Source organism: Pocillopora damicornis, chromosome 12, assembly GCF_964200805.1.
Source record: "Pocillopora damicornis chromosome 12, jaPocDami1.2, whole genome shotgun sequence".
NCBI classification, from domain to species: domain Eukaryota; kingdom Metazoa; phylum Cnidaria; class Anthozoa; order Scleractinia; family Pocilloporidae; genus Pocillopora; species Pocillopora damicornis.
Window position 1 is genome coordinate 6,312,282 of NC_142681.1, and position 15,764 is coordinate 6,328,045.

At 38.0% G+C, this 15,764-nt stretch overlaps 1 protein-coding gene and 1 long non-coding RNA gene across 4 annotated transcripts; one reads left to right on the plus strand and one right to left on the minus strand.

Annotated features, from left to right (window-relative positions):
• The first annotated feature begins 1,025 nt into the window (after window positions 1-1,025).
• Window positions 1,026-13,845, plus strand: LOC113667425 (uncharacterized). Of its 3 annotated transcripts, none has more exons than XM_089190689.1 (6): window positions 1,026-1,165; window positions 9,659-9,919; window positions 11,113-11,247; window positions 11,443-11,526; window positions 12,344-12,533; window positions 13,457-13,845. In XM_089190689.1, the coding sequence occupies exons 2-5, from the start codon at window positions 9,700-9,702 to the stop codon at window positions 12,520-12,522; spliced, it is 618 nt and encodes a 205-aa protein (XP_089046815.1). In that variant the 5' UTR covers window positions 1,026-1,165; window positions 9,659-9,699; the 3' UTR covers window positions 12,523-12,533; window positions 13,457-13,845. The 3 variants fall into 3 exon arrangements, with proteins under 3 accessions (XP_089046815.1, XP_027039046.2, XP_089046816.1); XM_027183245.2 differs by lacking the exon at window positions 1,026-1,165 and adding an exon at window positions 6,834-7,105; XM_089190690.1 differs by lacking the exon at window positions 1,026-1,165 and adding an exon at window positions 9,481-9,578.
• LOC149036234 (uncharacterized) lies at window positions 13,844-15,426 on the minus strand. Its single transcript, XR_016182023.1, has 3 exons — window positions 15,204-15,426; window positions 15,026-15,112; window positions 13,844-13,977 (listed from the first exon to the last, which is right to left on the minus strand). It is a non-coding gene; the product is annotated as an uncharacterized LOC149036234 (long non-coding RNA).
• Window positions 15,427-15,764: the final 338 nt, after the last annotated feature.

A 15,764-nucleotide genomic window follows, 5' to 3' on the forward strand; every position in this document is an offset into this window, starting at 1 on the left:
TGAATGAATTCAACTAATTCAAATAATTTATTTTTTACGGTGGCCAATTTACGTTTTCAACTCAGTTTTTATCACTAAATTACCCTCTTAAGCGGAAAGTTCAACGATCTTCCGCTGATGGACACTGTTTTCAATTCCCCTTTTTGCCTCCCAGTCAAACTCTGTATTTACACATTCCCGTAAGCAGACACTAAAGTAAGCGGACGTGGACCAACAAGTAAAAATTGGATTTTCTTTTGTTTAAGCTATCTCGTAAGCTGGCCAACAGAACAGGCGTATTTTTTTAGTCATAGGCAGACAGTTCTACGGACACATTTTCCAATTTCCGAGTATGTACACTTATGAGACAGTTGACTGTATCACAAACATGCAATCAAAATAATTATGATAACCGTGACAGGTTTTTTTCTCCGACTGATTCAAACACGATAGAAACCTTTGAACAACCATCCCCTCAGCCCTGACCTGACCAGATTACGGTCTCGGTCAGTCATTACCTACCTCGCCAACTACTCATTTCTGCCCACCCCACAAAAGGGAGCTGGAAACCTTTCCTTAATTTGGTGATTTTCAGCTTGTGAAAAAAAGAAGAAAAAGAAAAAAATAAAACGAAACAAATTCAAGGTGAAAGGATGTCGTGTTCATACCCTACAAATTCCTCCCGATGAAATTGATATTGGATATGGCCACCCCTGTTTCTACCTAACAGGATTACCACACATCCCTCACCAACATCATTACTCAATAAATAAAAGTTTCCAGGAAAGAAGATGGCAATACGAAGTTCATTGGCTAATTTTTCAAAGCTCGGGTTTTGATCATTCATGTTTCGACTATTTTTGTCCAACCGAAAAGATTTTGTCAAGAATAATCAGGACAGCAATTCTGGAAAAACCATAGCTTGAAACGCATATGTCACTAGCGGTCTAATGGCGGAGCTTGAGAAGACAAAATAGATAATTAACTGTCAGAAAGAGAAGAATAATACCATTTCGTGCTGTTTTCCTGATTAGGCAAGGCCATGTAACAAACCGAAACTACGGGAGTCCAGGAAATGAGAGCATACTTAACGTGATTTTCTTAAAATACAGACTGATTTAGTCCCATTACTGCCGTGGTCAATTAGTGGCAATGCGTGGTAACATCGCGTTCTTTCTACTTACCGGTGAGTTGAAACGTTAATTACTGTACACGTCTCACAGCTGCAATAACCATTCCTTGTCATGGTTTACAGAGTCACGTCCAGGCTAGACGTATTAAAATACTTGTAAAAGCAATTTTTTTTTCTTCAATCTCAGCTAATTATACTCACTAAAAGTGGCGTATAGTCTGCTTCAAACACGGTATCAGTGATGTGAGATTCAACCAGCCTTACGTTAGAAAAATGTATAACTTCTAGTCCTCGATCATAAACTATAAACCGGAGTAACACTGGACGCGAAATTCAAAAACAGCTTCTTTAAGTTCATCTAGTCTCCGCAGCGCTTTACAGAATAAATAACTTGACATTATGGCGCGAAGCGAACGGTTCCGTGAACTAGTCTACGTGACAGCTGCTGGCGAGAGACATGTGAAGTGTCAGGGGTCCAGATTACCTGGTAATCTACTACATCGTGAGTATCAGGAGACTATCGTAAGCATGCAAAAAGGCAAAATTGAGCTGGTATGTTAGCCTTTCGTTCTTCGATTGAGTTCCAAGGGAAAGGGAAGATGCCCATCGAGGCCAAAGCACTCTTCATCGATATTCTGCGATGACGACATTTTCTTGAGAAAAGCACTTTTCTTTCACTACCCACGTCGAGCCTTTAAGCATACGGGACAAAAAAAGATATTTTCTGCGCTCCAAGTAAATACAGCCCTATGTAAGACAATCGAGAAAACGCTTCTTAATAAATTGGCCAAAATAATTTTTCTTGACGTTGATGACACAGCGTGGTACGCTCAGGAGACAAGGAACAAAGGTGTCGAGATACATAATACAGAACTTGAAGGGTAAAAAGATAGGTTTATACGCGTCCAGCTATTTTCTCAGACACACACTGAGTTCCTCGAGGATCATTAAAGGTCATTAGCACTTTACAAACACTTTCAGTCTGTAAACAGCGCCACTGGGTTCCACCACCTGGACTTTATTTCTGCTTAGTAAGGGGTTGAATATGCGTGACCTTGTGCTCTGTTCAAAGGTGAAGGTCAAAACACTCGAGTCCCCTGCTGGCAGACTACGGGTAGATCAAAACACGAGACACTGATCGACTACGCCTAGATTTTGACTTTCCTTAGTTTCCTAAACATTTATCATGATAAAGAAGGTATATAATACATTATTCTGGAACTTGTTTAGTCAAAAGAGGTACTGGGTATAGAGGTACATATATATAGCCAATTCCTTGAGCGAGAGAGAGAGAAAGAGGAGAAGAAAGAGACGGTCGAAAATGCTCATTACGTACTTCCGGGGCGGCGAAAGATCTCTCTCAAGCCGCTAGTAACAAAATTCCCAACAGATATTTTGACATCCCCCTTACCATTCTGTCCTGCTCCCGCCCCTTCGGGGAAAAAAAATCTACCAAACGACATAGTTTTAGAAACCTTCATTGGGAGTTTCATTAAATACTTGCAACGAAACGTGATATACGCCTTCTCATATTCCATTCTCTTCTTTTCATACTTGAATGCTCAACATGTAATGCATTTTTCGTGTGTTTTTCCTTCTGACGCCGTTTACCATCCATCAACCCTTCAAGCCCTTTAGACTGTGTGGCCCCGCTACTAAAAGAAAATGCCAAATTTTGAAAATAGCCGATTAATTTATGTTGACATTCGTCTTTCAAAGAAAACAGAGTTTGCTATTTTAACTGTTGGACCCCAAATAATAGATACTCGGTCTTGAGTTTAACATTTTGGTCAAGTGCAGTTCAGCTTGGAGAAAATAAGCAAGAAAAATGGTGAACATTTGAAACAAGGAGCGCGGTGTCGGACGAAGTTTTTTCAACAATTTAGGCCGACACTTTACTTGAGTTTCATCGAGCAGCTCTCTCAATTTACTGTCGCTACGTTTTTGACTAAGTGATTATGTGATCTTGGAAGCAAGCTTCTCTAACAGGTCGGGGTGAGTGTGAGGTAATCGATCACTCGATTAAGATTAAGACACTTAACATACACATACACACTTAAGGTTGAAACACATTGCTTTTTGACAATAAAAAACAAAAACAAAAAAACATTAGCCACTTGAGTTGGTTCTCTGTCTCAACGAACTATCACAATCCATTTAGATCGTACAGATCTTTTTAATTTTAGCTCGTAAATATGTTAGCATCGATAAATATTTTTTTAAACTTACCGATAACTCGATGACAGAATTCTATGGTCACTTAACAAGAAAGAGAATTATTTTCTGTCCAAAAGTTTCGATTAATTTGGCAACATTTTTGATATCACTGTCGATTACGCACGTGCGGTTCCACCTGCATCAGTCGGTTACGTAATCAAGAGGAAAGGCCAAAGTAAGCTCAGAAAAAAAAGACAAAACAAAACAAAACACAACAAACATGATTTTTAACAATTTTCTTTAGATTTTTTCGCAAAAATCGGTGAAATTCTCTCATACACAAAGTCAAAAGGTAATCAGAATGGAATCAACGTATAGACAGACAAAATATGTTTACTTTCATCACACAAGGAGGACAGTTATGTAACATTAGTGTTTTTAAACCAGAAAGTTAGCATTCTCTGTGTGAGAAAGGATCATGGTCGCCTGATTCCTAACGCAAATTCAACATTTTATCAACAAGAATTGGAATGTCAAACATCAAAGCCCTAAAAAGTCATTTAGCAAAAGAAGAGAAAGGATATACAACCATAAGCATGGGAAACCAACAATGAATACAAAGGCCAAACAATTATTTTGAAAAAGTAAAGAATTGAACAAAATAAAAAACTTATGGTGAAACATCCCTTTAAACCGCTGAATAGAAAAAACCAACGTCAAAGCCAAAACGTAGTTAAAGCCAAAACGTAGTTAAAGCTGGTTGATGGAACGTCGAAAATGTAAACAAACAAAGAATAATCAACACAGAAAACGCTGAACAACGGGTCAAATGGTAAAGAACTGAGTTTGGGGACCACCGGGACAACCGATCAACATGGTCTATGTGGAAGTCTTCTTTTAGTCGATGTGCCACAGTCGTTTTTTAAATTCATTAACTACCATTTCTTTCGGAGAAAGGCATCGTACTGGATTTCCTTTTTTGTCTAGCTCCGTTAAAGTCTGCCATTTACATACGTATTATGTAACCATAACAGCACATCTAAATAAAGGAATGAAATAACAAAGAGCCCTTCAACTGTTTTCATTTTGACTGGGCCTTAAAAGTTGAAAGGTGAAAGGTATAAGAACATTACGGATATAATCCATAAGCCAGTTCGGAAATGAAAATATTACAAAAAAAAGTTATGTAAACAGTTATTGAGGGTGAGCCCAAGGGGGCAATAGCTTAATAAAACAAGCCGATTTCGGTTGATTTAGCGGATCAATATCATCTGACAAAGAGGAAAAACATTTATTTTAAGATCGAATGATTAATGTGTCGTTTGAAAGAATCACTAAGGAAACAAATATTTTGAACCCGTCCAGAAACTTCGAAAGGTTTGAATTTTTAGCATACGTGCTTGCTACAGTTAGCCAAAACAAACTTCTACTGTTGATTGCATAGTTATGTTTTGAGCATAAAACTTTGTAGAAATGCGACTTATGGTCAAGGAATGCAAACTGCAAAACTCTCATCTCATACTTGGGTATGGGCATTGATGAAGAGTTAAATTCATTCACGTATACGGTGCCCTAACGAGTTCGACTCCTGATAATGAACCTGATTAATGAGGACTTAAAACATGATAGATGAAGGGGAGAACTTGAAAATCAACTGGGGGGTATGGTAAAAAGATTAATGAAGGAGGCTAAAGTTGACCGAAAATATCGGACATTTAGATACGTTAATGGGTAATTCATCTTTTAAAAGTGAAGATTAACTTTGAAATGATAGCTGATCTTGCTGCCCTTTGACACCCTTGAATCAGTTACTTAGGAGAACATTTGCGAAGGAAGAGGGTGTTGAAAACTATGAGAAACGTTCAAAAGCGCTAGCTCTTTTTTTAGTACCAAACTGGTTCATCATAGGCAATCCTAGTTAAGCTGTGACTTATTTCAAGGCTTAACATTAACCCTTTCAAGCCTTAGTTATAAGCGTCTGATTTTTCCCTACAATATTACCTCAAAATCAAACATTCACGTCACGAAAATAAATGAAATGATCACTTACCAAAGATTCTCTTGATCGTTAAACATGCATACTGATGTTAGGGCGTAAAATGTCAAGTCTAGTCCTGAATACTTCTTAGATTTATGATATTCAGTAAAGAAAATACAATAACGTCAAGTGGTCTTGTGCTTGTCGGCAGAATTTTGGGTTGTCTTTCAATATAGGTTGGACAATGAGTTACTCAATTTTAGCCACGAGCCACAAGCTTTAGTTGGTTACATAATCAGTAAACGGAAAATTAGCTATAATGTAAATATAAACAAAATACAACGCAACTGAAAACAATTATCATTAATTTAATCTAAAACTCTATTCAAGCGAAGTCAGACATCATTTACAAATAGCAGAAAATTTTAATGGGAATCGGCTGGCAGTTCGTAGTCGATTCTTGCAGGTTGTTTTACCATTTTCTCGTATTATGCAGATTGCATATTTTTGGGACAAAATTTGATCCAAAGGTTCTAATGTCAATTGCCCTTAAAAAACAAAAAGTGAAACAAACTTCATTAGAACTGAAGGACCAATGCTGGTACAATTTGAGACACTTCAGCTGTCCTTACACAAAAGTAGTCCTAATGCTTAGTGCACTGACGAAAAGCAATGCTCAACTTGCAGAACTTCCATTTAAATTTAGCTGTGGAATACTGACTCAGAAATTCTATCATAGCTTACAATTCTTGGTTGTGTGCAACAAATATAGCTATTACACTTTTTCTGGAGAAATGTTTGCAATGTAATATTGCACAATCAAAATTTTCAGACGCAAGAAGACACCTTTCTAATAAGGTCACAAAGAGGTTTGAAATTTCAATTTCACATAAACACTAAAACCACCAGATGAATATGCAATTCACAACTTAAAGCCACAAATGCAGAACTGATAACGATGCGGTATTTCGCAAACAAATCATCTGAACGTTGGCATTTTTTTCATGAAAACATGATAACTATGTCATATTTTGAATGCATGCACTAGTTAAGGAGGAATTCTTCACATGATTATATCTTCTGAATTGGAGCAATTCAAAACCAAAACAACTAAGAAGGGATAAGGACCCTAATATCTTAAGTAGCTTAATATCAAATCCGAGTGGACTTAATTGGGAGGAAAATAAACACGAATTTAAAGTAAACAAAGAAATTTTAAAAAGAAATCCTTAGCTTTTGAAAATGACCAGGTACAATGAAATCAGTCCATGCAAAGCTTGGGGCAATAACTTTTCTTAGTAAAATAGTCTGTTAATAGTCTGATCAACTCAATTATCTATCCCTACCCATCTCTCTCTTATTAGGAAGTCTTCAAGAAACGCCTTAAAATAGCTAAATGGTTCAACTTATTTAGATTGTGCAAAGTCATAAGGTCATAGAGTTTGCAAAACTGGAGCCGGCTTTGAAAGGAGGCTGACGTTTGAACCTCTTTCGACGTAGTGATAGAGTTCCCCTTTTCGATCAAGTGGTCATTTCCTAAGATTGCATCCGCATCACTACAAAGTGTCATTTACTTCACTCACCGCCAGAACATTGTAAACTGCTCTTCTCTGTCAACATTCCTTTGAATATCACTGTCACACTTAGAGATTATTTTACTGCCTAAATAAACAGCGTATCAGGAAACACCTACCTTTTTTGGATAAAGAATTCAAGGACTTTTGAAATAGGTAACTACATCCAGTTTTCGAGGAATCTTAGCACTCTAAAATGCACCTTCTCAGCATGAAGCTTTTAGTTTACTGACGACTTCCGAGAACCTACATCAACCTACTTTCAACTCAGAAGCTAAATTCGAGGTGAGTAAATCGTGGAAACTTTGTAGATGACAAACATTGGCTAGAGAGGCAAAGCCTCATCTAACTTGTGGAAACTTAAACGTTCGTCTTTTTCTCCATAAATTTTACATTTCGTGAGATTTCTCTTCATAACATTCGAGGCTTAAGGTTTACACAATCCTCTAATCGTAGTAGCAGTTTGCGTGAGTTAAGTTGTCTGTAATAACACTAGAGGAGTCAGTTTATCGGATTTGACTGGGCGTTAAAATTCGATAAAGAGAGAAACAAGATTTTGATCAGATGATGTTTCAGTTTGCTGATGAAAATGCAATAAATAAAGTTCCTCATTTACGTAAGTATTCAGATCGCCATCTAAACAAATCAATAATCTCATTCTGTAATGAAATACTGGTAAAATTGCCCATTTCGTGTTCGAGACGAAAACAGATTTTTATAGATTTATTTTTGGACACAATTTATGTTTTCACGGAAGAATCTTCTGCCTAAGAAGGAAGGAAAACGTCAGAAGCAGAGAGAACTCCTCTGTTTTCGGTAGGACATGACCAGCACTCAGAGAATATGAATTTTATTGCATTGAAGCTATTTTGAGCTTTAATCAGTTTGGCCTTTTTCGCATATTTTTTAACACTCTTTTCTAAAGTTAACGATTTGAAATACAACACTCCACGTTGAAATCGCGTGTTTGGATGCTTCTTTCAACTACAGTAGAAAAAATGTTTGGCCTGCCATTGCCTGCTGCGTGCCAACATGGGCAAACCCAAATTAAGTGGTAGAAATGGTTCCAAGTAAAGTTTTCCATGAACAAGAATCAGCGTTAAATGGAAAAGCTGACATATAGTGGATCACGAGGCGCTCCATTTTCCCCAGCATATCCGTTTTAGATAGCTAAAAAATTACAAGATTTGCTCTGTAACAATCCCTAGCCGTTCAGCATGATTTGACCCTCTTAGGGGCAGGACAACGGTATCTTACTTAGGGTTTGTCACACATTGTTATGTCTGGTCATGAAAAAGGGGTTGCTCACGTCGTGAACACATGGTGAAATCCCTTCTCTCCAACCAGGACTTAAAACGAAAGAAATATTGATTGTGGTTCTTGCTCATGTTTTGCTACGTGATCTCAGAAGTCTCTCTTTAACTTCTCCTTCCGCAAGGAGCCCACTCTTTTCTGCGTTCCACGTTTTTTTCCTTAAAGATAAGGTGACGAGGCAACCGCAAAATCTTAAAAAAGGTGAAATGACCTCACGCACTGAAGAGAAACGGAAATCCAAGTTTGGAAGTTTATTGAATTAATGTTAACAGATCTATCCGATTGACAATAATTAGCAGTCAATGAACAGACCTGACCTTGTTTTTTAAATCATTTTACTGAGAAAAGTCTAGAAATCTCAAAAGCTGTTTCTGCCGTGTGAAATGCCTATTTACTGTTTGACTCGGAAATAACGAAGATTTTTCACGCTTAAACTCTACGGGTACGGTGGGATGGGGGAATTGGACGAAGGATGATAGGACACCATACGGAGATATCCCAGGGGTTTCCCAATTAAGAAATCAGGAGGACTCTCAATAGAAATCCGTAGTTTGACTATGATTGAAAGTAGTAAACACCAGTCCTTTTAATAATATTCACGCGTGCTTATTACACGCCTATTCATCAATAATAGCGTCAAAAAATACTTATTAATTAATAAATGCCTTGTTTTGAGGTAGACAGCACATGTGCTTGAAGAGTCGAAAGTCATTTCCATCTGGACGACTTATATGATTTAAAACCTTGCAAACTACTTTCGGAAATAACATTTCTAACCACAAAAGGTTTCATCTTGCCGCTAGTGATTGACCTCTTCCAGTCAAATTACGAAAGAATGCTATTTACACCAACAACGGAAACCACGTTACACTTTCCGTGTTATCTAGGTGTGAACTTGTGAGCTTGCCTACGCAGAAATCCTTTGGTTTCGTAGCGGCTGGTATGAACAAAGGAAAATAAACAAACACAGCGTGAAATATTCGCTCAGAACCTTAATCGCTTTGAAATTTAATCGGGACATATATTTAGAAAGAAATGCACGATGCCACATTTCTCCCTCTGGCGGAGTTGACGCAGATAAATAATTTCTTAAACATTTTCTTAAGAGGTGTGTTAAATCATAAAGGAAATATCAAAAAAAGCGACAAAGAGTGCATTTTGAAAATGACGAGTTGCTTCGATATGGCAGTTGTTCAAAGAGTCCAACTAACAGAAACTCTAAACAAATAAACGCTGAGGATAGCATAAACTGACCAAGTTTGACGTTCAAATTATAAACTCTCGCTGGGATAAAGGTCAAACTTAACCTCATAATTAAAGGCGGTCGCAAGCAGGTAATCAAAAGCTGTGATTATGGAAGTGGTTTTTTACGTAAAACGTGAGGCGAAGACATCTGGCAATTATGCATTATGTCAAGAACTAATAAGCCGTACAACACGTGTCGGTATGGTTTGTATCACCCCTAGATTTTCCGCACCCACCTAAATAAGTTATAAAAGGCGCTGACACATGCTTGGTTTTTAGTTTTAACACAGCTGAGGAAGCAGTAGAGCGAGTATCATACCATGGCGGGTTTAAAGAAGAGTTCATGGCTGCATCTTCTACTGCTGGTAGTCTTGTTATTCAGCGAAGGTTTAGCACAACAGAGGTCACCGTCATCTTCTCGAACCATCCGGAGAGGGTCCCATAGAACTACCTATAGAAGCAGGCAAGGCGCAAGTCGCGCGTCTACGAGTCGCACGAGGACTCAGAGGTATGGTGCTGCAGGACGGCTTAGAGGCGGAGGTAAGGCTTTTTACGATTTTGTTGTTAATGTCCAGTATTTTACTAGGTACATTGGCCAAAGTGAAAGAGAAAATCGTAATACCACTTTCATTTAGGCTTTGCTAGACAGTGATAGGTCTTTTCAATTTTCAAATAGGGTTTGACGGAATAAGCATGTCGGTTGTTGATTTCGAAATACGCACTGATCAACGTAGTGTTTTTGAAACTTGATAAAATGTTCCAAATAACTCCTTGTTGCTTTAAGCGTTAGTGATGTTTAGGCAATTCTGGGTTCATTGCTGCGTATGTGGCGTTGGTGATGTTTAGGCAATTTAGGGTTCATTACTGCGTATGTGGTGTTAGTGATGTTTAGGCAATTTAGGATTCATTGCTGCGTATGTGGCGAATAGCACTGTATGCGTTGATCGTACTGCGAAATTCAAAAGTACTTCTGATAAACAAACAAAAAGAAGCAAATGAATAAATGACAAATCGAAGAGTATAAATCGAAGACAAGATTTTCATCGCACGAGTGGGATAAATGTCATTGGTTTTTAAGCCTCGCATATTAATGGTGAACTTAAGTGGCGCCTCGAGAGAAAGGTTAAGCCAATGACGATATCATTACATCACAGTACTTATAAATTAAATTTTAAAAAAAAGGGTTCAAACAGTGATAAGGAATAAGAACACTCCCACTGGTCTGGCATCTTTTCCGGGCATCTCCATATCACACCACTATGTTGCCGAGTATCAAGGATCACGCGCTTAAGATGATTTTTTTAAAAAAACATTTAACCCCCAAGAGTGCCTAGCACCAAATATCTCCTTACAATAACACCCCTGAATCTCGATTTAGGTCGCGAGGATATAGGATATGATCTCCAACTAAAAAAGGTCTTGATCGTCGAACGAATTTTCCTTGTCAGCACCTTAAAAAGAGTATGGAAAACAGTATGGGGAATATACATACCGTGCATAGGTTAAGGGAAGAACAAAAATAAGCGGCATGGATTCCAGATCCCCAGATTTCTCGCATGAACATGAAGTCGGGGAGGAGGGGGTGGGGGGAGGGGAAAGTGGGAGTGGGAAAAAGGGAAAGAGTTGTTGATTGGCAGCGTTCCCTTGCGGAAGAATTGTTTTATGGCTTAAAAAAATTTGGGTTCAATAATCGAGGATGAATTAATTTTTCTAAATTTTTTTGTTGCTTGCAGAGTGCAAAGATGAACCAGCGGCACATGAGATCTGCGCGAAAGTAGTTAAAGAACTTGGCATCCAGGTTTGCCATGTCAAGATCGAACAGCTGAGATACAAACTCGAGAGGAGCTGTGCAAAGACTTGCAACTATTGTAAGTAATGCCGTTGAAATAACACGCATATTTGAGAGGTTCTGCTACCATTCTTGCCCTTCACTTTACCTAAATAATCAAACCATAGTCACTTCCCGTGCAGTTGCCGTTAAACTCTTCTTACATTTTCACTATTTAAAACTTTTGGTTTTACTTTTTGCCTACTAATAAAGCCCACAATAATTTTGTATTCAGGTGGAGAACCTGAGATGAGCTGTAGAAGAACCAGAGACTGTTGTTGGGACAGATTCACACCGCGTGGCAGAGTAAGCTGCCCAGGTAAGAAAAATTAGCAATTACAGCAAAGATACAAAGGGTTATCTGTACCCTTTATTTTTGTTTCCTTTTCGTTTGCTATCAAAAAGAGCTTTGCAGAAAGCGACCATAGACTGCGACTTGATGTAAGAAATCTGTGTTCACTGATTCAGGTTAGAGCCTGTTGCTCTTGTGGGAAGGACTCGTGCTTTTTCTCAATAAACCCCCAGTAACCTTGCATGTTTCAGAGTCTTTGTCGTAACTGGCTCTATAAAGCAAAAACTATTTCTAAAAAACACATACCATCACAAATGAGTCAGTTACCTTATTGGAAAATTGCATGATTGTTTTTCATGCTAGTAACTTCGTCCAGAACTTTAGTTTTCCCTCTTAACTCCTTAAATCCTAAGAGTGACCAGCATCCAAACTCTCCTTACAGTAATACAGCTGAATCATTCATTATCATCATGAGAATAAAGGAAATGATCGCTAACCTGAGATGGTTTGATTGTAAAACAAATTCTCCCTGTCTAGACCAAAGGAGACGTGTAGAAAAGAGTGTACGGAATATGGATACTGATGTTAGGGTGCAAAGGGTTGACCCTTTAACTCCCAAGATCTGATTGTTAATTCTCCCCTGTAGCTGCTACACATTTCCTTGTAAATTAGTTATGAGAAATTGGTGCTAGATCAAGATAGCAGCTTCTACCTGATAACTTTGAATATTCTCATCACCTGTTTGTTGAAGAATGTATGGATATTGTAGGAAGAAGTTTTATGTTCATCACTTCTGCGAGTTAAAGGGTTAACTACATTTCAATTTCGTTTCCTCATTGGTTAGAATGCAAGGATCACATGCACCTCTGCAGAAGATTCAAAAGATTCTGTAACTCAGGAAAGGAGGAGAACAAAGAATTTATGGAACTGCACTGCCCAGTGACTTGCGGAAAATGCAGAGGTAGCATCGGAGCGATAAGAAAGGGGCGACCTGTTACCATGCGCGACTGGAACAAGCTTTGATTTCATCAAAGGTGGGCAGTAATTAAGTCTTTCTTTTAAAGCGTTTATAGATTGTGTTTCCATAACCAAAGTAATTTCGACGACTAATCAGTAGCACAGAAAATGTCTTTTCAAAGCCGATAAGAACTCACTCAAAGTATAAACAACCAAACGGACTAAAGCGCGCGAAAACGCAGGTGACTCAGTCATAATTGGTTTTAGTTTAAAGTCTGATCGGTTAATAAAGTGGCGCGAGTTTCCTGTACCAATTACGGTGCAAAGTGAAGAGAACAGATTACTTTCAACACAATTTGAAATTGATCTAAAAATACCAATAAAAGAATGCTCAAAATCTTGGGTGCAAAATTGTATTTATTTTACTGACCTAAAGGAAACCTAGGAATCAAAGAATGGACACGGTGAAAAAACGCAATCTCAGCTAGGAAACTCGCATTTTTCTGCGTTTCCGACATTTTTTTTTTCACGTTTTAGTTTGAGCAGATCTCGTCGTCTATTTATGGCATTTCCTTAAGTCTGACTGGCTGATGTGATGATGGCGAGTCAAATACAAGGGAACTCAAACCGAAAGGGCTTTAACTCTCGATAACATCAGTGTGCATATTCTCCATACCGATTTATACATTTCCTAAGGTGCTGCTGACGAGGAGAGTTTATTTAGTAAACGATTCAGGGGTGAAACTGTCTGGAGAAATAACATGAAAGTCTCTCAAGTGTCAAAAGTAAAAAGCTTGTTCTCTTTACTCCGTCATCCTTTATTATCAATACATTTTCGCGGAGAAAGGCAACTCGATAAAGAATATCACCAATTGATAGTTTTGGGTAAAATTTTAAAACCATATTTTCAGATATGCAAGTATAAGAAATTTGTGGCAGAAAAATCCAGACGCTGCATATCATAGTGTCTAAAAATTCCACTGTTGTTTTATTTTCTCAGATTGTGTCTGAACCGCAATATAAAGTTGGTGGACAGTTCTCACTTCCATGAATTTGACGTACGATCCGTATTTTGACGAGGCACCAGTTTTGATTAAAGAGGACCTCCGTCGGAAATTACCAGGAATATGCAGATGATGTTTGATGTAAATGTAAATAACGACTTGAGTAACATCTATGCGCTCAAATCAGGAGCGCCCTTCACATCGGGAAAATAATTGTTACTGATAGGCAATGTAGATGTACAGCATGAATTACGTGTAAATTTGTTCAAGTTGTTTTCACGCGTTTTGCCAACATCTACTATTTATACAAGTCTCGGACCAATCGAGGTTACAGATACTTTGCATTGTGTTTTTGTTGAACGAAATAAATATGATTAAACCTCAATAACCGGCGCAGATAGTTCACGTAGCTTCCAAAGGGCTTATTGCAGCTTCCTTTGCTAGTTAAATACAGCAAATCCCCAAGAAAGACGCCATGTGTAATGTTAGTTCTTCTTGATTATGGTTTGACTTTTCTCTGAAAAAGGTAAAAATTTCACTGACAAACCGAATAAATAATTTTGCAAATTAGACCTGAAAACAACCGCTGACCTCCCCTCACAAGAGTCCTCTCCACGCTTCTCCTGCAGCGAGTTGGAATTGATAATTCGGCCATGTATCATGGAAAAAGGATTGATTTTCTTGGAAACCCAACATCGGCTTGTTGTTCAATTTCATTACCTCTAATCGACCGATAAAATGCGTTCCCTGTTCTAGAAATATACCAGATAATTCAAAATAATAGAAAATGATTGAAGTATATTCATTCACAAACTAAATTCAACCTGCATTACAAGAGGAAACAATAAATTCGACAGAAATCTATCACTAGTACCAAACAATACATGAGTAATTGTCACATGATTAAAAAGTTTTCATTATCTTTCATCATGGAGAAGCTTAGACAAGATGAGAATCGCACTACTTGACATTTTTCTCCTTCCTGACTTCTTTCAAGGATGAAAATTCATCCCTAAATCGAATTTAAGAGAGTGTCTCTGTAAGAGCGGTACGGTCGATTCTGCTTGAGACACGGATTTCGCTCATTTCTTGTGTGTTGTAAGACATTCATGTACCTATACTAAAACCACAATCCGTTTGATCGGATCTCTTTATCTTTCAGAGTTTTACGGAAATTAAATTTCACTCGAGCGAAGGCTTGTCGTGACACTTTTCAAGACTTTAATTTATAACAACTTTGAAGGACAATTTACAAAAAACTACGGAACTTAGCAAAAAATAAATACCAAAGCCATGTATATTAACTCTATCTTATTCATCGAGGCGACTTTCGTGAACATCACGTTTCAATCAAGGAAACAGGAAGACTTCAATGACACCTTATCTGTTCGCTTAAGTCACACATGCCAAAACCGATCAAATTCAATGTAAATTTTTGAAAAAGTGAGGCGCTCTTAACTGATCCAACTAACATAGCTAGGAAGTAGGTGCTATAGAAAAGGTAACTATAGAAAAAAACTTTGCGGCTCGACCTTTACGAAAACTTTATAACTCCGTGAACTTACCTAATTTTCGGCAATTTCCAAGTTTAGCCGCCATTTTGAGGGACTTGTCAATATGGAGCGTAGCAGATATAAATCAAGCAGGTAGATCTAAAACCGTCAGAAATACATACGAAAGCAATTCAAATGAACTTTACTTTCAATTCAAGCGGCAAAATTTGAAACTGTTCGTTGAACTTACCATTCCTACATCCCCGTGCAATTCAATTCAAACACTACAACTAGTGTTCGAATTCCCCTAGTCGATTCCACCGTAAGAAATAACCTGTGCCACCCAAGCTTCGACTCGAATGTGAAGTACGAATCAAATAACATAACTGCTTCATCTTGGAGGCAATATCACGCTGGTATTTTGATTTTCTGATCGACAAGAACGGTATTCAGGTAGCGATCGCCATGTTTACTTCATAAACGTGACCGCTGACCAGCCGCTGAGTGAAAATGGTATAGCGCGGGGTGGGGTGGGGGGTGGGCGGCGGAGTTATTGCCATAAGATATTCGAATACATACTTAAAAAGCTTCAGGACTCCCAGCCTAAACAGTGGAGGCATGCTTCGTGGTACAGACAATTTTTATTTTATCTCATAACTTTCTCCTTTACATTAGAACTGGTATTAATTAATAGAGTTATCAATATATATTTTTAACCGGGGTACCATATGACCTTTTTTGCTCGTCATCAGTGGTATAAAATAAGGTGTCTTCTCCACCAGAACTTTTTGTCAATGCCCCATTGCACGGA